The sequence below is a fragment of the Danio rerio genome, chromosome 16, assembly GCF_049306965.1.
Source record: "Danio rerio strain Tuebingen ecotype United States chromosome 16, GRCz12tu, whole genome shotgun sequence".
Taxonomy (NCBI): Eukaryota; Metazoa; Chordata; class Actinopteri; order Cypriniformes; family Danionidae; genus Danio; species Danio rerio.
The window spans coordinates 20,462,801-20,488,502 of NC_133191.1; the positions used below are offsets into that span (position 1 = coordinate 20,462,801).

A 25,702-nucleotide genomic window follows, 5' to 3' on the forward strand; every position below is an offset into this window, starting at 1 on the left:
GTTAGTCTATGCATTAACCTGAACAATTAATGAAAAACACATGCATTGTAGTATTTATTCATTGACTTTAGTCAATGAAAATGAGCATAAAGATTATAATTTCAATTTTAAAGTTTTAAATATTGTAGTATTTGCTTATTTGCTTTATCTGTTGTGAAATCCAAACATGCTGATTATCTTTCCAGCATATTTTTAAAATGATCCAATCCTGTATTTCAGATTAAATTAAGATCTTAACATGATCAGCACCACAAATATCTTTAACTGATTTATATATTGATGATCTGAGAGCATGACATACATTTTAAAACCAATCATATGAAAAACATTAAATGTAAAGCACATGAATGTGAAGCACGTTGTTACATTTGTTGAGAATGTACTTTTAAAGAGTTTAAATTACTCAAAAGCGATTATGAAAGGATGTGCAATTCAGAAGCTCAGATGTAGCTCAGAGACTCGGTCGATCTGCAGATGAGAATATCGATTGATGTCTGTGAGTGTAAATGGTGAAATGTAAATTCCTGCAGAGCAGATTAAAGTGAAGCGAACACTGAATGCACATCAGTCATTACGGCAATCATGCCATTATGAGTCTAATAGTGTGTTTTAGTGAGATCAGCTAAGAGGTCAGCCGCATTAAGGCCATTCAATGCTAGACTCTTCCATTCCCTTCTATTCAGTGTATTTTGTCTCTGTATGATTAGCTGTAGATTATAGAGCCTGGTTGCTAGTGTTTTAGAAGACTCAAATCTAAACAATAGGAATAGGCTTATTTTATAACTTCTCTTGGTAAACAGTTGAGTTTTACCCATTTTAAATCCATTCAGCCAATCTCCAAGTCAGGCGGGAGCACTTTTAGCTTAGCTTAGCATAAATAATTAAATCTGATTAGACCATTAGCATCTGCACAATGATATTACACAGTGTGTGAAAATGGTTCCCAGGTAACTATAAGTACAGTGAGAGCAAAGCATAATATCACACCACATGCAGCCATGGTGGCAAGTTCCTTGATCATTATGCCAGAATGAGAGAATGGTTCCTATACAAAATCACCAATAAAACTGCAACTTTTCCCGTCTGTCTTAGTACACAATCTACAAATATCCAATCATGAATTAAACCGTTGAGTTTTTCCTCTTTTGAATTGATTTAGTCAATCTCTGTGTCTAACGGGAGTACGTTTAGCTTAGCATAGCATCAATCATTTAATTGGAATAGACCATCTACACAATGATATTACACAGTGCCTGAAAATAGTATCCAGGTAACTAGGTAAGAGCAATGCGTAGTATCATAATAACATTCAGCCATGGTGGCAAATTTCTTGATCGTTATGCCAGAATGAGAGCATGGTTCCTATATCCATAGTTACCTACTGTATAAAAGAGCAACTTTTAATTTACCGTCTGTCTTAGTCCACAATTTACAAATGTCCAACTATGAGTTAAACAGTTGAGTTTTACCATTTTTTAAATCCATTCATCCAATCTCTGTCTGGCAGGCGCACATTTAGCTTAGCTTAGCATAAATCATAGAATTGGATTAAACCATTAGCATCTGCACAATGATATTAGTGCCTGAAAATAGTTAACTAAGACTGATGCATAATATCAGCAATGCGCAATATCATACCACATGCAGCCATGGTGGAAAGTTCCTTGATAATTATGCCAGAATGAGAGTATGGTTCCTATCCATAATATCTATAAAATCACAACTTTTAATTTCCCGTCTGTCTTAGTACACAATCTACAAATATCACCATTTGAGTTTTATCATTTTTGAATCCATTCAACCAATCTCTGTCCGCCGAAACACCTTTAGCTTAGCTTAGCATAAATCATAGAATTAGATAAGACCATTACAATCTGCACAATGATATTATGTAGTGCCTGAAGGTAGTTCCCTAGTTACTAAACAACATTGCTGCATAATATCATTGCATCTCATGAAACCATGGTAGCAAATTCCTTAATTATTATGCCCGAATGAAAGTATAGTTCCTAAAACTGTTATAGATTGTATTTAAGCAGTTGAATAGTATGAATAGTTAACAAAAAAGCTTGTTTGGATCCAGTGTTATGTTTATTCCTGAAATGTTCCAATGGTACATCATAATACTGCCTGACTCTATCAAAAATAATTGCCTTGATGTGGAGTAATTTCAACAAAAATAATCCCTGAATATGTGGTAACACTGCTGTGAATGATAAAGGGTTTTTCCTCCTTTTTTCCCCTGAATGAAATGAGTGTCTTTAACAAAGGTTAAGCAGGATATTTTTAAATGCTGTTCGCAGAGAAAATGTTCTGTCGTTCAGTGTTTAAGATAAGGACTGCTGGCTTCACTGCACAGAGGGATTAAAAACATTACTGTTCTTCCTCAAGGTCGCACAACCCACCACGCTTGTTCCTTCAGTCATACTTTCACAGCGATATGATGTATGAACAGAGGCACCCACCGCTTCCAGGCAAACACATCTCTAATTAAAGTGCCGCAATAGCAAAGTGTGATAATGTAGGAGAAAGGAGGTCAGAGACAGAACAGAAGAAAACAAACAGCAGCACATGTAAACTGCCTGCTTTGATTCAGATGTGCTGAATTTTTCATGACTCTAGTCTCACTAGAGTCTATTTTTTTGGTTCTACGGCAGCTGCAGTACTTTTCGCATTGATTTGATTTTAAAAGAATACTCCACATTTTTGGGAAAAGGATCTTTTTACAATTTATTTAATGTTAAACTTTTTAATGCATTCAGCCGATCGTTGGGTCTGGCAGGAGCACTTTTAGCTTAGCTTAGCATAAATCATTGAATCAAGTTAGACCATTAGCATCTCCCTCAAAAGATTTAAAAAAAGCTCCAGCATTTTTTTAAAAAGTTTGACTGTTTTGTAGTTACATTGGCAAGATGTTTTTTAGACTAAAGGCCGATTTATACCTCTGCATTAAACGGCGGCATATGCTACGACGTTGACGCATAGCCCTTCGCCGTGGCCGTCGGCGTCACTGACGTGCACCTCTCAAAAAATGTAACTACACGTCGCAACGACACATAGCGCAAGCTCTGTGAGTGGTCGGCTTGGTAGCGCTGACGAGTCTGGGCGGGACCGAGAGCACCGCGAATGGCGTGAGCGATTGTTTACAAGTGTGGAGTCCCGTGAAGGAGCTCCGGATGGAAAGTTTTGTTCTGTATTCACCTCATGGTTAAAGTTGTTGCACGTCCGCCGGTTCTTGCCTCAAAATGAGCGAGTTTGAGCCACTTGTACATCCAGGAAGTGTTCAGGAAAAGCAAAACAGCAGCGAAGAAACTTGACACAGAGGAACATTTACACCTCATTGCCAACTAGCGTTTCGGAAGTGTTATTGCAAACCAACAGAGACAGCGCACAGAAGTATAAATGCATAGCTACGTGCGTTGCATGTGCCGTGGGTTACGCCGGTCACTTGACGCAGAAGTATAAACCAGGCTTAACCCATTGTCATCAGAAAAGTTTGTTTACATAATGAACCAAGAAAACACGGTTATTCTTTCTGCACATTAAGAGCCACCAATTGGAACCAATTAGCATTTTTATTTAGCATACACTACTTTGTATTACTTTGTTTTGTACTTGTGTTTTTATATATACACAGCAATTTAAAAATGAAAACAATAGATGTAATTCTAGTTGAAAACTTCAGACTTTTCCATTTCCAGTCAGTTTTCTCATTGGATCGTCTAATGTGTGTGTTACATGTTATGTTTATTTTCAGATAGTCTGCTGGATGATTTTCTTCTGACGTACCCAGTGTTCATGTCTACTAGTGACCTGTGTCAAGCTCTACTTGGTCAATATCCTTCAGAACACAAACACGCACTGTCTAAAAATATGTTTTAAACCCATTTACAAATTATTAATTTGTCACTATGTAAATATACAAGAAACATTATAAACCTAATTGACATTTTAAGATTGATATTTCTCACAGAAGTTTGATCATATTTGATGGGCCATGACACCTAAACGATTGAAAACCCTTGCATTAAAGGATAAGTTCACCAAAAATGAATATTCCATTGTTAATTACTCACCTTCATGTCACTTCAAACCCCTAAGGACTTCGTTTATCTTCTGGATGCTAAGTAAAAAATTGTTCATGAAATCTAAGAGCTCTCTTATTCATAGACAGCAACAGCCAGTCATTCAACTCTAATTATATGAAGTTTTAAGAGCACTTTTGTATTTCAAAATTAGATTTTCTACATGGAATATCAATTACAACATTCATTTTATTATTATCCTTCCATGTTGTTGCTAACACTACCCAAATAAACAATCCCTCCCTTAACAGCCTATAGCTTCACATTAAAATAACTAAATAAACATAATTAATGATATAATCTAAAAAGGGACACCACACCTTCCCAAAGGTTTTTAAAGAACTAGAAGGTAATAGTCTTTTTTTTCCAATTTAATGCAAGTAAACACTTTTTTTTATCCATGAATCAAATGAGGGTAGAGAGACATGTTTCCACTTTAAAATGATGAGATGTCTTGCTAGTAAATTAGTAAAAGCTAAAGCCTTTTGGACTATTACTGATAGGTTAGCAAGTACTGCCAACCTAACAATGGCCTGAAGTGGATCTGTATCCAGATCTATGCCTAATTGAATATTTTAGTCCTATAATCCAAGAAAACTTTTGTGCACCAAAACACTGTAAAAATGACTTTGTTTGCCTATGTCCTCTCTTTAGTCATGTACTGTAGGCAATCTATGTGATCGCTTACAGCACCATCAGCCACCCGCCCCACCTCCACCCCATAGAGAGTAAAATGATTCATCTCCCTGGTGAAAGTGGCCATTGCTCAGAGGGAGATATTAAACATAAAATTTCAATAGTAATTTTGCCCTGGGTGACAAGAATATCTGGAAATGCCTTGCATGTCATTTGTGCATTTTCCTTGGTCAGTATGATGCTTGCATGTTGTACTGCTGACTCTAAATGGCAATACATCTTATTGTTTGTAGTAAACGTGCACCTAAATGACTTGAGAAGGAAAAAAGAATATATATATATATATATATATATATATATATATATATATATATATATATATATATATATATATATATATATATATTTTTTTTTTTTTTAATTATTTATTTATTTTTTTGGTTGCACAAAAGTGTTCTTGGAGCTTCAAATGATTATATTTGAATCACACTGGTATGTTGTGGTTCCTTTTTTTTACTTGAACATCTCGTGACCCTCTCAGATTTCATCTAATGTATGTTTCGAAGATGAATGAAAGTCTCAGGGGGTTTTAAAAACATGAGTTTAAAGTAATTAATAATTTTTTTTTTTTTTGACTGAACTAATCCTTTAATGTATTGCATATTGCAAGTGATATATTCAGAAGTCTATTCAAGTAATGAGATATAATCTGAATGCCACATAAAACAACGAGCGAGCAGCACTACAGAATGTTGCACTTGTTCTTTTAGAGGATTTTAGCAGCACATTCTGTCTGCCATTAAACCACTTAACAAATTCTACTCGGTCTAGCCGAGGGCACACAATTAATTCTCTGTTACTGAACCCCTGCTAATTTAATTGAGAGACTCGTGCCTGAAGCGCTTCCTGTTTCCTCTGAACTGTGTTTGAGAGCAGTTTGTTGAGTGCCTTAACTTCTCCTGCTCCACCTATTGTTCCAAAAAAGGCCGGATGAAGGAGGAGTGGAGAGAGAGTCTGCTTAGGAAACGGAAAGTGCTGCACCTGCTGTCCCAGTGGAGCTCACTGTGCACAGAGCTGCCGCAGGACGATGACAACACCAAACTCTTCCTCAAGGTACGTATGCCGAGAGAGGAATGTGGAATTATTTTTGGAAATACTAAAATGCCATGGCCGCCCCTAAAGCTTTTGATTTCTTAATGCCACCTAATGAGGATGGCATCACATGATTATTACTGCCTTCAGAGGCTTGCAAACTCCCAGTAGTAAGTTTACATATTACAGACGAGTGTTGCAAGTTTGTAACACAACTGCACACTTTCATATTGAAATTCTAAGACATTTTCACAATTGTTAGAGAGCAATTTGGAAAAAACACACTACTGGTCAAAAACTTGGGGCAGTTAGTTATTTTTTTAAAGAAAATTATACTGTTCATCATTTAATAAATGCAAAAAAAAAAGTGAAATTGTTGAATGTTTGTTAGAATTTTAAATAACTGCCTTCTTATTGTATGTATTTTCAAATGAAGTTATTACTTCAGTCATTTTTGCTTTTATTACTATTATCATTAGTAATAATAATAATAACAATAATAATAATAATTAATGTTATAGTGATTTCTGAGGTATTATGTGACCCTGAAGACTAGAGAAATGAAGCTGAAAATTCATCTTTAAAATCACTGGAATAAATGATTAAATTAAAAGATAAACTACACATTTTATAGCGCACTTTACACATTATATAGTGCAATAACATTTCACAATTTTACACTTTGTACTGTTTGTTTGACTAAATAAAAGCAGCCCTGGTGAGCAAGAGCTTATATTAAAATATTTAAAAATCGTACCGACCACAAACGTTTGACTGCTAGTGTAGATTTTAAAAAAGTCAATTACAAAGTTACAAGATGTAAAGTCAGTTTTACACAATATAACATCAGAAACATAAGCTCAAGAGGTCTTATAAAGAAAAGTCAAAATTGTGATGACTGAATTTTTTTTTCTTCTTAGAATTCAGAGAAATTTTATGAAGTTCAGAATAGCAAATACAGACTGAGAATTTATTAACATAAAAAAGGCAATTGTATCAGTTTGTGTGACCTTTCTTATCAGAATTTCTGATGAAAAGAAAGTTTGAATTGTGGGATAAACTTTCTAATTCTAATTTTATTAGTCACATACACAGTCAAACAAGGTATGATATGCAGTGAAATGCTTACACAACTTGGGACCTAAAATAATGACATTAATCATACAAAAATATTAATAATAACAGTAAGACTAATTACTGTTTTTATTATTATTTTTCCATAACAACTACAAGAAATGCTCCAGTTTCCCCCCATAGTCCAAAGATATGCACTATAGATGAATTGAATAAGCTAAATTTGCCATAGTGTATGTATGTATGGGTGGTATCCAGTGTTAGGTTGTGGCTGGAAGGTCATCCGCTGCGTAAAACAAATGCTGGATAAGTTGCTGGTTCATTCCTCTGTGGCGACCCCAGAAAAAATCTAATAAATAAACTAAGCCGAAAAGAAAATTTTAGTTCTTGTTCTTTAAAAAAAAAAAAATATTGCCTTTACAATCAAATTAGAAGTAATAGTCAAAATAATGCATATTTATGTGTGTGTGTGTGCGTGCGTGCGTGCGTGCGTGCGTGCGTGCGTGCGTGCGTGCGTGCATGCGTGTGCATGTGTGTGTGTGTGTGCACGAGTATTTTTATTTTTTGCCATATAAAGTATTGCAACGAATCCACAAACTAAAATGTGAATGTTGTTCTCATGTTTTCAGACCCTGTACAGACACGTTCTAGATGATCTCTACGAGTTCCCCCCGCTAGAGAAGGATCTCAAAGAACTTCAGAAACTTCTACGGATGCAAAGGAGACAGTAAGTCACAAACACACATACATATCTGATCCATCATGCTGAATTTCATTAGTCTGAAATGATGAATTCCTCCTCAGCAACTGATCTCTGGGAAGTTCTGGTATGAGAATTCATTGTAGAGACATTAATCATATTCGCACAATAATGTCTCTTATTCATGGTCTTAAAAAATACAAGATGAGAGCTGGAAAAAGACTCTCATCTACATTTTGAATAAATCATACTTTTAAAGAGATGTTTTTCCCCTTGCAGCTTTTATCGTAACATGTGAACGTTTTCTTGAATTACTCTCTAAGAGACAAGAGCATCAGATCCACCAATGCAGTTTTATACGCTAGTTCTGAGCCTAGGTTTAAATCTGTTCAACAGCTCTGAAGCAAGAAATGTAGTTTTAAAGTTGCACCAAAATATTAGGCTAGAACTGCTTGTGCTATTTTTCAAATTTTTTTGGTAAAATCATATTTGACCTTTTGATCTTTGATTATTTAGTTTGAAATCTCCATTTATACAAATTATAGTGAGCTGCACAAAAATTTTGGATTTGCTTGCCATTGTCAAATCATTTCACACGCTTTGAATGTTATCACTCGATTAAATAAGCTTTATCAGTGGTTATCAGCTGCTAGATATGCACTACTGGTAGGCTCAGAACGCTTTATCATCCACATGGTTAACCAGCTATACTAATAGAGAAGACACAAGCTCTGTTTTTGCATTACTGTAATGGTCTGGGTTTAGAGTAAGGGTAGGGGTAGTGGTAGACGTTAATAAAATACAGTTAATGGGAAATTTAATGGATAATATAAATAATTCTCATTAACATTATGTGATCTATAGCTGATTCACCATGTGGATGGATGATAACAGCCTTCTGAGCCTACCAGTAGGCGCAGAAGGCCCCTACTGGCCCATATCTATCAGCTGATAACCACTGATTATGCACATTCAATCGAGTGATAACATTCGGCTGATCATTTTCACTTTTTAAATATAACTGTATGAAACCTGATTTTAATTTGACTGAAATAAATTTAAAAGCGCACCATTCAGAGTTTTGACGACAAGACTTTGCTTGTTGTTCCATAAAAAATTGACTTTATCAGGCTGATTACATTAAAAGACATACTTGATATGCACAAACATGTAAGAATATACATTAAACCAGAGTCATACCATCAATAACAGTAAAAATTACATAATTCAGCACAAAGTACCAGCTTAACCTTTGCCCATGGGAAGAAATCATCATATTGCAGTCTTACAGATTCTGGTTTAGATTTTTAAATATTTCTGGATTGATTATATTATATTACATTACATTACATTACATTACATTATGGGGCAGCGCAGTGGCACAGTGTGTAGTGCAGTTGCCTTACAGTAAGAAGGTTGCTGGTTTGAGCCTTGGCTGGGTCAGTTGGCATTACTGTGTGGAGTTTATATGTTCTCCCTGTGTTCGCAAGGGTTTTCTCCTGGTGCTCCTGTTTTCCCCCAAAAGCCCAAAGACATGCGCTATAGTTGAATTGAGTAAGTTAAACTGTCTGTAGTGTATGTGCGTGAATGAGAGTGTATGGATGTTTCCCAGTTATGGGTTGCAGCGGAAGGGCATCCGCTGCGTAAAACATACGCTGGATAAGTTGGCAGTTTATTCCGCTGTGGCGACCCCTGAGTAATAAAGGGACTAAGCCAAGAAAATGAGAAAATCAATGAATATTATATTATTCTCTCAGAAATACCTGATTTTTTACTACTAATCATCATAACCATAGTGATTATACACACACACACACACACATACATTTATTCATTCATTCATTTTCTTTTCGGGTTATTCCCTTTATTAATCCAGGGTCAACACAGCGGAATAATCACCAACTTATCCAGCATGTTTTTATGCAGCAGATGCCCTTCTAGCCACAACCCATCTCTGAGAAACATCTACACACACTCATTCACACTCATGCACTACGGACAATTTAGCCTACCCAATTCACCTCTAGTCTTTGGACTGTGGGGGAAACCGGAGCACCCGGAGGAAACCCATGCAAATGCAAGGAGAACATGCAAACTAACCGAACAGAAATGGCATCTAACTGAGCTGAGGCTCAAGCCAGTGACCTTATTGCTGTGAGGCAACAGCACTACCTACTGCGCCACTGTGTTGCCACATACATTTATATATAATACATTTGCAAAGTACACACATTTAAATTAGGTCAAAACAGACTTTTATAGTTGTGAATAATCTTGCCCAGGACTAATATACACATACACAAACTACCTGTATAATAAAATTTTATAATTTTAAGATTATAAGGACATTTGTATTTATGAGTCTCTTCTGCTTACCAAGTTTGCACTTGTCTTATCCAAGGTACAGCAAAAAAATTTTAATTCTGAATTATTTACTACCTTAAAAATGTAAAAAAATAATAATAATATAATAATATTAATTCTATATATATATATATATATATATATATATATATATATATATATATATATATATATATATATATATATATATATATATATATATATATATATATATATATATATATATATATGCGTCCCAATTCTATATATGTATATTTATATATATCACAATATCACACAAGTAGCAGTGCGATATGGCTGTATATCGGCACTGGTGGAAGGCGTGCATTGCGACTTCATGCCTTCGTGTATACACACACACACACACACACACACACACACACACACACATATTTACATATATACATATTTACATATATACATATTCACAGAACCAATTGAATGAATGCAGGCCAGTAATCTTCACAGTTGACAATATAGCACAGCTGGCCTCTGCTGTACATCACTCACCTCTTCATGAAAGGCCAATGATTAATTATAGAGGCATCAGAGGGAGAACACGGAGACTATAAAGCTCTTTGCGATTGCCTGTTTAATCAGAATAAGGTGTGCATGCACGAGGATGTTGTGCGCTTTCATTTCGATGAGGGAATCAGTAAATCATGTCATGTCAGCGTTTAATGTTATCCCTGATGATTCGGCCTGATCTGAATGAGAAAAGGCTTTTTTTACGAGCGCTCCTCGCAGCGGGTGGGAGATGCCATCTTGCAGTATTGATATAATGGCACATTTATATTTCGGGTGGTTCATCCTTTTTTTTTTTTTTACTGTTCTCTGTCTTTCAGCACGGTGGATGAGTACTCTCCACAGAGGAAGGTAAGAGTTAAGACTATCCGTTTTATTACCTGCACTGAATCTCAATGAAGGTACCTCAGTGCACAAAAAAATGACATGTGCAGTTTTTTCAAAATACTCATTTAAAATGAGTTGAAACAACCCAGTTCTTGAGGGTTTTTAGTACAACTTCATTGGTTTATTTTCAATTCTTAAATTTGTAAAAAGTTAACTTAATTCCTTTACATTGTCCTTTCATAAATCGATTGTGTGGAACCCAATTTTTACAGTACTCTTATTGAACCTTTTGCGGTTTGAAGAGTACATGTCACAAAAAAACTGATATTGACAGTGAAACGGTGGATATGCTAACATACTTCAGTCTACTGTACATTTGTATATTGGAGAGGAATACTAATGGAAATCAAACAATGGGCTCATTATTTAAACCTGACAACTGCTTACACATTAGACTTTAAGATCACTGGAATTTTTCTCTGATCTTGACGTCAGATTAAATAGACTGTGTATAAAACATGCGCTTGTGGAATAAGCTGACAGGGTGCCAATAAAGTTAATGATGTAGAAAGTGAAATAAGGGTAATGGGTAAAAATCGAGTTTGCGGATTTCCTTAAAGGTACAGTTCACCCAAAACTGAAAATTCTGTCATCAATTATTCTCCCTCAACGTGTTTCAAATCTGTATGAGATTTCTTTTCTGTGTTTAACACAAATTAATATTTACTAAAGAAAAAAACAGCCACTGTCTATGTTTCTATCCAATTATTTTTATGCCCATTTTGAATATGGCATAAAATAATGGTTACTGGAAATGCTAAGATGCGCACACATTTTGAAAAATCTGAGAAAAATAGTTAGAAAGGAAAAAGTGAATAAAAGGAATGTGCATAAACTACCATGGAAACACATTTATCGATTAGATTTCAGCATATGCATAAAAATAGATTTTGTTTTAAACAGATCATGTAATTGTCCGACCAAAACAAATAGCTTTTTTTATATATATATTTGGTGCCAGTTTATCAAAAAGTGATAATTTTGTTCTCTTTGACTTATTGGATGCAAATTGTGCTTTGTTCGCAAATGTTTTATGGGGTATTCCATAAAAGAATTCATCTTTGGAGTGAAACATAGCTGCTGACTTCCACAGTATGTTTTGTTCCTACTATGGAGAACATTGGCTGTTTTTTTTCCAACATTTTTCAGAATATCTCGTTTTGTGGTCAGTAGAAAGAACAGTAGAAAGAAATTCAGAAAAGTTTAGAAGCATGTGAATATGAGTAAATGGTAAGGATTTTTTTTTTTTTTTTGGGTCAATTTCCCGTTTAAACCGTCTGTGAGGGACAGTTCACCCAGAAATGAAAATGTGCTAGTTTCAATGATTTTTTTTTTTCAGTATAAGATTTTTTTATAATTTAGTTGAAATTATGAATTTAAAATAGTTGTTCTTGTTGATTATGAGATCGGTAATAAGAAAAGTTTCAATCAGCAAATAATCGACTCTGGTTTTGTTCAAATTTTAAATGTTTATTAGATGCTCCTGCAGAACAAAACTTAAAACATAAAAATCCAGTCTTTTTTTACTTTTCTTTTTACCAAAGTCACCCCTGGTTAATTTAAAACAGTCCAATAATAAGCAGAGGAAACCATCACAAGCAAATTGGGGGAAAGATAAACCAAGGAATACATAAACTAAACATAAAAACATGTGCATGCATTTGGACACTGAATAAATTATAATTTATCAAATCATGGTGTGAGCTGTAATCCAAGAAGTCATAACCTATTTGAGAGACCAACAACTACATACAGGCAAACTAAATTAATGCATGTGCCTATTCGTGAACCACTTGTGAGGTCTTATGAAATGAAACAATCAGTCTGTGCAAGAAAAGAAACATTATTTACATCATTACTACAAGCAGCATCAGCTGTGTGAGTTTACCTCCACATGCCTCATTATTCAACAGAAAGCTTGTGCTGTGTACGTGCTCTGTGCCGTTTCCCAAATGCATCATAAGCCTAAGTAGATCATAAAAATGACCATATGACTGATCTTAATGTTTCCCAAAAGCATCATAACTGAGTGATTGTAGATCTATGACTTCTCTGTAGGAAAACGGGGCTATTTCATAACGTCACTTGCAGGGAAGTAGGCAGATTATACTGTTTGCTGTGTGATTACAATTAAAAGTTTTAATTGAACATACAATTCATTAAAACAAACACAATTTTACACTTAATTTTTCTTTTTGTAATGAATTAATCAATGAAATAATCTAATGTTTCTGTGAGTAAACAAAAAGTGTAATATTGTCTAAGTGAATTAAATTTGTATGAAATATGCTTTGAATGACTGCTAAAAATAGGAATAAAGATATGTAGGTGCTTTATATTGACTGTATTCCTTCTCAAATGAGTGGACACAGCCATTGAAAACTTACTGGCTCATGGCTGCTTGTCTCATTCACTTCCATTGATTTTTAGCCTTAAAGAAACAGCTTGTTATGCTGATTGATGTTGCGGAGTGTTTTTCTTTTAATTACTACATACTTTTTTTAGTTTTATTTATTATCATAACCACATTTGTTTTAAGAGCAAGCAGTTTGACTTTTTATTGAAAATGAATGAATCCTAAAATAATCACTTGAAAGTTTTTACTGTTGTATTGCAAAATTAGGCAAATATACTTGAGATCATAATTATCAGGTTAAACATTCAGGATAGGACTCTATATAACTGTATATTTCAGCACTTTGCAAATAGACAGTGTAGTACATTGAACACTTTCTTGCATGTTCATGTTAAAAAATGGTTAATTATTTTTTGTCCTTTTATTAATCAGGGGTCACCACAGCGGAATGAACTGCCAACTTATTTAGCATATGCTTTTAAGCAGCGTATGCCCTTCCAGCCACAACCGAACACTAGGAAACACTCATACACTCTTGCATTCACACATATACACTACGGCCAATTTAGCTTAGTCAGTTCCCCTATACCGCATGTCTTTGGGCTGTGGCGGAACCGGAGCACCCGGAGAAAACCCACGTGAACACGGGGAGAACATGCAAACGCCACACAGAAATACCAACTGGCCCAGCCAGAGCTTGAACCAACGACCTTCAACGACCTATCGTGCTACCCACTGCGCCCCCGTAACGGCCGTTAAATATTTTTTACAAATTTTTGAATAACTGCTTTCTTATGGTATGTAGTTTCAAATGAAATTATTACTCCAGTCATTATTGCTTTTGTTATTATTACCATTAATAATAATAATAATAATAATAACAATAATAATAAAAATAACAATAATAATAATAATACTTTATATTAGTGTGATTTCTGAATGGGCATCACGGTGGCTAAGTTGGTAGCACGATCGCCTCACAGCAAGAAGGTCGCTGGTTCAATAAGCTAAATTGGCTATATTTGTGTGAATTTGAGTGTATGGGTGTTTCCCAGTGTTGGGTTGCGGCTAGAAGGACATCCGCTGTGTAAAACATATGTTGGTGAGTTGGCAGTTCATTTTGCTTTGGCAACTCCTGATTAATGAAGGGACTAAGCCGAAAAGAGAATGAATGAATGAATGAATGAATGAATGAATGAATGAATGAATGAATGATTGCTGAAGGATCTGTGACTCCGAAGATAGGAGTAATGAAGCTGAAAATTCATCTTTATAATCACTGGAATAAATGATTAAATTAAATGATAAACTACTTTTAAACAGTTTTTTTTTTTATAGTGCAATAACAATTTTACAATTTGTACTGTATTTTTGGTTAAATAAATGTAGCCTTGGTGAACAGGAGAAGCTTATTTTATAACATTGAAAAATCCCACTGACCCCAAACTTTTGACCGCTAGTCTATAAGTGTTTCATATTGTAACATAGATGTTGTAGTATTATTCAGTATTAATATGAAAATCTAAACACTTGAGGCTTCAATTATTGGTATCTTGGAATTTTTATTAAATAAATGTATTATAGTTTAATTCAATGTTTTTTTTTTTCTTTTTTTGTATATAATTTCACATTTGTATCAGATTTTATTTTACTAAAGCCGTTACTAAATGTCTTGACCATTTTTTGAACTTAAACAGCTGTAAAATATTAAATGCGTTGGAGCACATGCTTCAGTCAGGTCTCTTTTTAAGAAGATAATTGCAACAACAACAACAACAACAACAACAACAACAATAATAATAATAATAATAATAATAATAATAATAATAATAATAATAATAATAACACAATACATAACTAATAAAAAAGTGTTTAAAATGTAGTAGATTAAATTAGAATACCATAAAACGTACCATTTTCAAATATAGAATAAAATGTACAGTATATTTCCCATAGAATTAAATGTATATTTCTCTTAACTATGGAGTTTGTGGGAGGCTGATTTTTTTTGTTTTGTTTTTTTCCAAATTGAAGGTTACTAAATCAAAAATAAAAAAAAGTAAAAATTTAGTAATAACATTCTGCAATGTTTTTAATTTCTGTCTACTGTCTGAACATGTACATCATGACAAGTTTGACTGTAATTTATTTTTCTGTCAAAATAAACCCTGTGCAGTACAAAAAGGTTGACAACAACATTTTAATATCCAAGAGTGAGATAAAGTCTCCTTCAAATTACTATCTTTACAGTGTCCAGCTTTCACTGTCACTTCAGGCTGTGTGTTAGTTTGTGTGTATCATTAGCAACAATATTCTGCTTGCTGTCATCCAGAATAAAGCTCTGTTCCACCAGCTCAGTCTGAAGGAGAGCTGGCATCCCATGAGGGGACCAGAGAGAGAGAGGAAAGAAGGTAAGCTCATAAAATATTCCTCTCATTTTTCTCTCATCACTCTCCGACTGCCTGCAGAGCTGCTGGAGATATTGGCAGATTCTTCATTAATAACAGCATGAGAAATCTTGTTTTATGTGTGTGTTTCAGTGCTGTGTCGTGTGTACGTGACCGTCGACTCGTATGTTAGCGTGAGGACACACAGCGAGGTGTGTGTCCAGGAACTTCTGAGGGCTGTGGCTGAAAGACTGGACTGTGCTGAAGATGACATGGTGCTGATGGCCCTCACATATCCTGGAGGTCTGAAAGAGTTCATATTGGCTGACATTTGCTGCTGTGTGTTTGTTTATAAGACAGCTTTGTCTGCAGGGGGAACATTAGGCTTTCAAATTAGTCATTAGGTAACAACAGGGTTAAATGTCCCATTTTCTGATAGTTAAGTGTTAATGAAGAGTGCACTTATTTTATGTTAGTGACAGAGTATGACAATCTTGTCCTTCAGGCAGTAAAAATAAGTCCAAGATTGTAGTGAATGATTGTGGTTTAAACTGTATATAATTTGTTCAGAATTTTATAGTAGCTATATTTATTTATTTATTTATTTATTTTTTGCAAGCTTAAATTTCAAAGGAATTTTTGCTGATAGGTGCATTGAATGCAGTGATACAATATGTTAAATTGTCCTCGGGTATCTAAATATCGGATATCTTCTATTCATCATGTATACTACTGATTGTCAGAGTACTTACAGAAATAATCATTTCATAAAATATGCTGATGATTCAGTGATTGTGAGTTTTAGGATTTGTATGGAGCCAGGTCAGTCTCAAAAATAATACATATACAAAATATAATTCATACATCCACAACACACTTCATTTAAAAAAAAAAATCCAATTTGATTCCAGTTTGAATACAAATCCAATACACAATTAGTTAATACATAAATAGCATTCGTTAATTTAAAACACAATTCGTAAACACACAAATCCAATTCATAAGTTCAAAACTCGATTCAAAAATACACAAATTGAATTTGCAAATTCAAAACACGATTCACAAATACACAAATCCAATTAGTCAGTTCAAAACACAATTTATAAATACACAAATCCAATTTGAAAGTCCAAAACCTGATTCAAAAATACACAAATCCAATTTTAAAGTCTAAAACACAATTAATAAATACACAACTCCAATTCATAAGCTCAAAACACGATTCATTAATACACAAATCCAATTCATAAGCTCAAAACACAATTCATAAATAAACGAATTAAATTCAAAAGCTCAAAACACGATTCATAAATACACTAATGCAAATTGAAAGTCCAAAACACGATTCATAAATACAGAAATCCAATTCGTAAGTTTAAAACATGATTCATAAATGCACTAATTCAATTCATTTGGCAACAATATTTATGATTTTTACCTGAAAATTGGCAAGTTGTGTGTTTGTAAATCCTAATTGAATTTTGTAAATGTGAATTGTTTTGTGCATGTATAAATTTTATTTTGCAAATATATTATTTTTGAGAGAAGAATTTACTTCCTGGTTTGAAAGATTTTCTCTCCATTCATTCATTCATTCATTCATTCATTCATTCATTCATTCATTCATTCATTCATTCATTCATTCATTCATTCTTTCATTCAATCCTTCATTCATTCATTCATTTTTTTTCGGCTTAGTCCCTTTATTAATCCGGGATCGCCACAGCGGAATGAACCACCAACTTATCCAGCATATGTTTTATGCAGCGGATGCTCTTCCAGCTGCAACCCATCACTGGGAAACATCTATGTATGCTCATTCACACACATACACTATGGACAATTTAGCTCACCCAATATACCTCTACCACATGTCTTTGTACTTTTGGAGGAAACCGGAGCACCCTGAGGAAACCCACGCGCACACTGGGAGAACATGCAAACTCCACACAGAAATGCCAACTGACCCTGCCGAGGCTCGAACCAGCAACCTTCTTGCTGTGAGGCGATTGTGCTACCCACTGTTCTAATTTTCTCTTTAGTTGAATGTAAATAAAAAAAGACATGGTGATTGGTCACAGAAAGGCTTCTCCTTCTCCCAGCGTGACAACTATTAAAGACACTACTGTTATCAACTTTATCCGGAACGGTGACGAGTCTGTATATAGACAGGAGCTGGAGTGGCTGGCCTTATGGTGCAGATACAACAACCTAGAGCTGAACACAGTCATAACAGTGGAGATGACAGTGGACTTTACGATAAACCCTCCTGCTCTCCCCCCACTCACCATCATGAACAGCACTGTGGCTGCAGTAGAGTCATTGAGGTTTCTGGGCACCACCATCTCTCAGGATCTGAAGTGGGACATTCACATAGACTCTATTGTGAAGAAAGCCCAGCAGAACTGTATTTCTTTCGTCAGCTGAGGAAGTTCATCCTGCCACAGGAGCTGCTTATACAGTTCTACTCAGCTGTCATCCAATCCATCCTCTGCACTTCAATCACCGTCTAGTTCGGCTTAGCTGCCAAAACCGACCTCCATAGACTACAGCGAATAGTCCAGACTGCTTTCTTCAGGCTATCTACCTCATGAACAGTTAAATATTTCCAAACTGTGGAATAAATATGTACAATACTTTCTCATACACACTTGTACACAGCACCTTATATCAATATACAATGCAATACTTTCTCCATTCGCATTTGTACACAGCACCGTATAACCTGTAAATTAATAAGAAATCTGTACATACAATTCAACATCCAGATTTCTTGACTAACTGCATCTCTGTGTTTCATAATTATGTTGTGTTATCACTGGTCACTTTATGTACACTAGAAGCTTCTGTAGCCAAAACAAATTCCTTGTGTGTGTGAAGCACACTTGGCAATAAAACGATTCGGAAAGGTGAAGTAGGTGATCTGCCTAAATGCTAACCGGTTAGCATAATATCTTTGAAACACAGTCTTACCCCTGCTATCCCCACTAGATTATTCGCCAGTACAAAAACTTTTTAATACTGCAATTCTGAATGAAAAACTTTTTTATATTCAGCACGTTTTCAGTTGTGTAGTTACCAAGCAATACTTGTCATAATGTGCAATATTTCATGCATGCAAGGATCGCTGGTCTCTCACACGCCTTGTCCTAAAGCAACTACTGTATGCTTAGTGCTTGGCCAGTAGCGTGCAGGAATTACACTTATTACAAAGCCATAATTACATGCTTACATACTAGTACCTTGGTAAACAATAGGGACCGCGTGATAGGTTGTCATTGTTCAAAAATTAACCAATGTGTATATAAAGGCAACTTCACCTCAGTAAAGCTGGCTAGGCGGAATAGCGCTGTTTACTTATGTTTTGTTATTAAACTAAATAAAAATCTACATTATCGATGCTGTAAAAGGTCCCTTACGAAACTGAAAATAGTCACATCAATCTTTCACCAGAATATTTCAGTGGCTGAACAACACTTCTGTGCATATATTGCATTCATAAAACAACAAAATCTACATAAGCTTTGTGTGACTAAATAGTTTTAAAACTGAACATACTAACAAAAATACTTCAGCCATGGTGTCGTCCTTCCTCCAGTATGCAAAAGAAACTCCAATATTGATTCAGTATTTTAAAAAGTTTGATTCAGCATTTGTTTTCACCGCTGTGACTGTCTTGTGTGCACATGAAATTGCGTGTATGCGCAAACGGCTGGTCTGAATGAACGGCTTCAGATACAGTTTGGGCTACTTATCAGAATTATGGGAGATGTTGGCCCGACAATATTTAATTGGATGAATATTTTTTAGTCTTATACCTTACCCAGAATAGAAAAATACATATAAACACATTTAGATAATTTACTTTAATCATTACTATTGGGATGTGAAGAGACTTTTATCTTGCACAACAGAAATGTTCAATCACCTACTTCACAAGTTTCAAGGACATTGAAATTATTGACACATACATATCTAGGGGTCATTATTGACAGTATGTTGACGTTCCAATTTAACACCCAGGCTGTCTATAAAAAAGTTCAACAAAGACTGTTTTGTTTCTGAGGAAACTTTGTTTCTGGTTTGTACCTCTATGATGATACTGTTTTCTAAATTTATAGAATCTGTTTAATCTTTCTACATTGTAGTCTGGTATGGTAATCTGAGTCTGTCAAATAAAAACAAATTAGGTAGCCTTGTGAAGTTGGCAGGCAAGATCATCAGTTTTAACAAAACTGGTCCAATGGTAATTTACCATTATTATGTCTTAAATGGAGCTCAGGGTATCTTATGCACCCCGGATCTCCCATTGTACTCTTTGTTTCAGCTGCTGCCATCAGGACATTGTTTTAGAGTTCCTATATGCAGGACAAACAGAAATTATTTTATTTTGGTGGCCATTAGGTCATTAAATGATTCCAGCGGGTAGGGAGATGGATCTAAAAAAAAAAGATTATTCTATGTTTTATGGAAAAAATTTGGTACTATGTAATGAAACTTTGCGTGTTATGTGTTATGACACCTTGTTGCAATTTTAGATTCCCTAAACGAAATAATAAAGCAATAGCCGAGGTACAACTATTTGAATATCGGGAATCTGAAGGCTCAAAGAAACTAAATCTGAATAATGAGAAAATCACCTTAAATTGCACTTCAGTAATCAAATATTGAGTTTTGACATGTTTACAGAAGGAAGTTTACAAAATATCTTCATGTAACTTGATTTTTCCTAAATTTTCTAACGATTTTTGGTACAAAAAAAAAAGAAATTCCCATACTAGTGCCAGATATATACCCATGCCAATTAAAGGCATAGTTCACTACCCAAAAATCTAATTCTGTTATAATTGTATCACTTTTTTAGAAAGCTAAAAACCTGTAACTTTCATAGAATTAGTTTTTACTTCTATGGAAGTTACAGGTTTTAGCTTTCTTTAAAATACCTTCTTTTGTGTTAAACAGAACAAAGAAACTAATAGTGGTTCGGAACCACTTGAGGGTGAGTAAATAATGAATAAAATTATCATTTTTGGGTGAACTATCCCTTTAAGACTAGGGTCATAAGTGTGCATTAGTGCCCAAATAAATGATTTCTACCTATTTTCTGTGTTTTTCTCTTTTGTCATTCTCTGGCATTCACACTCCATTGTTATTCTACTCTCCCTCCTCCAGAGAAAGTTGTGCTTGAGTTGGATCAGTGTGTGTTCTCGTCTTCTCTCAGTGCTGCTGAGAGGCTTCACGTCTTCAGAAGAGACCTGACGGAGATCATGGTGAGGCTCAGAAACATAAACTAATGGTGTGGAAATCTGGCCTACATCTGACTGCACACATTCCAAACTTTACTTCCTTCAAACTTTTATGCTAGAATTAGTGACTGACCTAATTTATCTCAGTGTAAAGTTTAGCTTGGTATACAGATTATATCTCATCAGCATGTGTGTATTGTGTTTTCCCAGAGTCCATTCACTGATAATGGGCAGCAGTGTTCAGGAAAGATGCTGAGCATGAACACATGGGATGTGTCAGTGTCGCTCACTAACTGCGACTGGAGTCTCTTCAGTAACATCCATGAGGTAAAGTCTACATATCTTCTAGAGAAGATATCTTTTAAAGTAGAGTTTATGGAACAGACACAAAAGTCACTTTCCCACTATCGTGAACTGTCATGTATGGTTCTAGTTATGTTTCCATGTGAGCTTGGTACGGCGTACCAAGAATTCAAACCATTCTCTGGTTTGAATTCTAAGCACAGTTAGTTAAGAGTGCTGAACCATGCTGGAATGGTAGAGTTTAGTGTGCATTTCATCACCCCATTTTTTTCTTGTCAACAGGTTCCACAAAATGTAATTATATAAGTTGAAAATAAATATTTCAACGCTATTTAACTCAATGGCCTTGTGTTAGGTTTAAATATATATATTTTTAAATCAAGCCAACTATTAAGCCAACTATTATCAATTATTTTTGCCCAACAAGAGACATTTGAGTTGAACTAACTAAAATCAGTTTTGTTATATGGACTAACTAAATTTGTTTCGAAGTTGCATATTATATATTCGTTTATTGAAAGTAAACAAATTATTTTAACCAATCATTCAATTTAAGCTTAATTAATCAAAACAAAATTATTTAACTTAACTACATTTTTGCTAGTTAGGTTGAATTAACTTTAATTTGTCAACAGGTTCCACACCAATTACTTAAGTAAACTCAGCTAAAATTTATTAGTTTCTTTATTCACCAACACAACATATTCCATTAACATTACTGACACTAGTGCTTTTTTAACAGTTGTGCACTGTCTGAAATGCAGCACAGAAAGTACATCAGTTGAGAATATATGATCCAACAACACAACAGCTATTACATTGTAAAAAATAATGTGAATGATTGACACATTCAAGTGCACTATTTATTTTTATTTTATTTAACAAAGTACATATCGGAAGAAAAGGAGTTCCAAATGCAGAAATATCTGTTCATTGTTCATATTGCTGTTTACAATACACTTGTGTTACCAAGGCAATGACTGGCGCATTTGTATTACATTCCAAAGAGTGCAAAATTAAAACTTAATTAAACTATTTCAATGCTGACTAGCCAGGATTGCCATGGAATGGAAGAGAAAACCAAACCATTTGGCCGAGATATGGAAAAACAGCTGAAGGATTGTCTTGAACAACTATAGAATTAAACAGATAGCTCACCCTAAAATGAAAAATTCTTCACCACTCAAGTGGTTCTAAACATTTCTGAATTTCATTCTTCTACAGAACACAAAACGATCACTAGTCAAATCTGTTGGAGGAACGGTAAATATATGTTTTTTCATACCATTCTTCATTATATCTGGCTCTGTGTTCAACAGAAGAAAGAAACTCAAACAAGTTTGGAACGAAGGTGGAGAATGAGTAAATGATGATGAGTTCTCATTTTTGGGTGAGCGTACATTTAAAGAGATCCAAAAGAGAATGTATTATCAATCAGAAACAAAATGGCAGGAACAATCAAAATGATCAGTCAGAAACAAAAATGCATATTCCAACATCAAAGGCTAGTTCACATTACCCACCATCATTTAATTCCAAAATGAACTAAACTACACTGAACTAAAATGAAGTTATTTTGTACATTCAAATTTTTGCTATTTTTAATATATTTAAAAAAAAATGTTCATATAACAATATAAGGTGACCATATTTAACTTCAAAAAACTGAAGTTTTTGTAAATGGAATTTCAGTAAAAATCGGGCATATTTTTTTCAAAATATGTATTTAGAAGATAGACTGAAGTGGATAATGAAGATAATTCATAACAAACCTTTAATTTTGGGTTGATTTATGCTTTTAAATGCAGCATGATATTGATTTTGATATTGTCCCCACCCTGCAGCAAGAGTTGGTGTATTTTACTCTGAGTCGTGACTCAAGTTCTGGCCACACGGTGGCGCTGGAGCAGCTGTTGCAACGCTGCAATGAGACTCAGCAGTGGGTGATGACTGAAGTCCTTCTGTGTTCAACCCTCTGTAAACGAGTGCAGCTCTTCAAGAAGTTCATCAAGATCGCAGCACAGTAAGTATACGTGAAGAAAAGCACATTTGCTGACTGAAACTACAATGTGTGCATGTCAATCAGCTAGTTCAGCGGTATTGAATTTGCATTAAGAAGATATGAACATCTAAAGCTTGCAGTTGGTCACATTTGCCCAAATGGATCAATGATTTCTTTTTGACATAACCTCATAGTTCAGTTTCCCATTTTATCTTCTGACCAATCCAATGCTCTCTAGTGTCTGACATGTCCCGCCCCTTCAAGATGGTTGTCATTTGCTACTCTCACTGACAGAGCTGCTATTAGTGTTGTTTAAAAGAGGAGGAACTACTACCTGCTACGCCCTGTTTTTATGTTTTAGTTGAGATTTAGGCCCATTCCCAATTCTAACCCCTAGCCCTTCCCCTAACCCAATTGTCCCAATTCTCTTTAGCTTGAAATCAAGGGGTAAGAAATTTTACAAGTATACACCAGCTACAACAGCAAAATGGCTGCACACGGAAGGCAGGAGATGCACAAATTTTTTGACATTATTACAGATTTTAACAACAAACAAGCCTATATTTTAATATATCCATAACCACGTTCTGGTTTTACCGTCATGCTTTTAAAAAACTCGCTAAAATAAAAACCACTACATTTCATAATTTAAAATCCAGAATTATAACTCCTGTATAGCAGTCCCATAGCATTCTAACACTCGACTACCCTGTCAGAAAGGTCTAGTGGCTGGGAATGACCTTTTTACATTGTCTGCTATAATGTTAATGTTGTTTTCGTGTGTTTACATAGATGACTATGTCCACAGTGTAAACGCACTTTAACTTTACAGTTACAAACTTATTGCCACATTATAACTTTTTTGCTATCATGATATTGTTGCCTTCAGTGGTTTCCTGAAGATAAATACCAAAAAATAGCACAACTGGAATAACTACAGTAGTTGCAATCATCTATTTCATATCTGTTTCTCTTGAAAAACGCTGTTTTAAGGGCCAAGGGGAATGAATGGTAGAGGAAGGGATACAAAAATAGAATTGGGATTGGGCCTAAGTCAAACTTTGCATAAAAAAGCACTTCATGGAACCTTTAAATGTGTGATGTAAATAATCTGTGTAATATTCTTGGCCATGTCTTGACACAAGAATGTCAAACACTTTTTTACTAACAACCTGAAATGCCCTTGAAACCACTTACCCAAAACCACTCATCCAACGGGCAACACCCTGACATTGAGGTGCAAAGTTTCACAGAGGTGTTTCTTTAGAAGATCTAAAAATGTGTCATTTTTGGTAGCATGTTCTTATTTCTTTTTTTATTTCTCTCCCTCTTTCATAGCTGTAAAGCACAGAGGAACCTGAACTCATTATTTGCGATTATTCTGGGACTGAACAGTCCTGCTGTCAGTCGACTTACTCAGACATGGGAGGTAGGAAAACACCAACTCTAGTGCACAGAAATACATTGCTTTATATGCGCAGTGGTATTTATCATGAATTGCTCTTAAACTTAATGCATTTAAGGTACTGCAAGCTCTGCTTAACAGACACGTTAACTTCAATTCTTCTGATATTTTCAAACTGTCCTCATTTCAGAAAGTCCCTGGGAAGTTCAGGAAGTTGTTCTCCGAGCTGGAGAGCCTGACGGTAAGTGATTGTCTCATCACACTCCTAAGTTGCCTCCTGCTAGTTCACCTCCTGCTGTAGTATTTTGTGCTGTTTACGGCTCATTAGGATGTAATATATGAAAGCGTAATCATATCAAAGCCTTTGGCCTCCAGGGAGGAAATAGCAGGTGGCGGTACAGAGGGAAGAGTCTGAGATGCACCAGATGCTTTCGGTGAAAAGTAATACAAACACTTAAATATGTATACACATGAATGCTTTTCTGATGACCCGTAGGACCCTTCGTTAAACCACAAAGCCTACAGAGATGCCTTCAGGAAGATGAAGTCTCCCAAGATCCCTTTCCTACCTCTGCTTCTGAAAGGTGCAGCAAGCAAAAACATACATGATATCACCATATTATCAGTAATACAAGTATCAATATCAACATAGTGTCAATAATTCAAGCTATTTGGTTCATTCAAAATATATTTGATGTTTGAATTTCCAGTACATGCTGAGCAGTGGAGGATATTTACAGTACATGACAATGCTTTAATAAAAACAAAAGTTTCTCCATGATGTCATCATTTTCACAAAGCTAGTCACAGGCCTTTAGCCATAGGGGGTTCTAGTAGTTTGAAAGACCTACCTCTCACTAACAAAGGTGCAGCATTTGCCCCGTAGAAGAGCTCATTTGTCCTATTTTCACTGCTATGCCATCATAATAAGTAAAAATAACCCATCGAAAAGGCTTTAAGACCAAGCCGAATCCTCTGTTGGCTGTTGTAACTTCAGCTAATAAGTTTTGGCCAATGCAAACAATTATTTTTCGTGAGTATTTTAAGTAAAGTCAGCTTCCACTACTGTTTTGTTTGTAAGTAGAGAAAACATTTTACTAGTCATTTTTATTCTAAATCTTGGACCTTAATCATAAAACA

At 35.0% G+C, this 25,702-nt stretch overlaps 1 protein-coding gene across 3 annotated transcripts in view; it reads left to right on the top strand.

Moving 5' to 3' along the window:
- Positions 1-25,702, top strand: part of rapgef5b (Rap guanine nucleotide exchange factor (GEF) 5b) — a 123,062-nt gene that overhangs the window by 91,653 nt on the left and 5,707 nt on the right. Inside the window, exons 12-23 of one of the 3 annotated variants that reach the window (XM_073924422.1) lie at positions 3,758-3,836; positions 5,690-5,834; positions 7,517-7,614; positions 10,797-10,827; positions 15,552-15,630; positions 15,760-15,909; positions 20,779-20,876; positions 21,063-21,179; positions 23,000-23,178; positions 24,496-24,586; positions 24,753-24,803; positions 25,059-25,146. In XM_073924422.1, coding sequence (XP_073780523.1) covers positions 3,758-3,836; positions 5,690-5,834; positions 7,517-7,614; positions 10,797-10,827; positions 15,552-15,630; positions 15,760-15,909; positions 20,779-20,876; positions 21,063-21,179; positions 23,000-23,178; positions 24,496-24,586; positions 24,753-24,803; positions 25,059-25,146 — 1,206 coding nt within the window. Of the gene's footprint in view, positions 1-3,757; positions 3,837-5,689; positions 5,835-7,516; positions 7,615-10,796; positions 10,828-15,551; positions 15,631-15,759; positions 15,946-16,545; positions 16,734-16,898; positions 20,362-20,778; positions 20,877-21,062; positions 21,180-22,474; positions 22,563-22,999; positions 23,179-24,495; positions 24,587-24,752; positions 24,804-25,058; positions 25,147-25,702 lie in introns of those variants that run through there. The other 2 variants (XM_073924423.1, XR_012391288.1) reach the window with 2 other exon arrangements.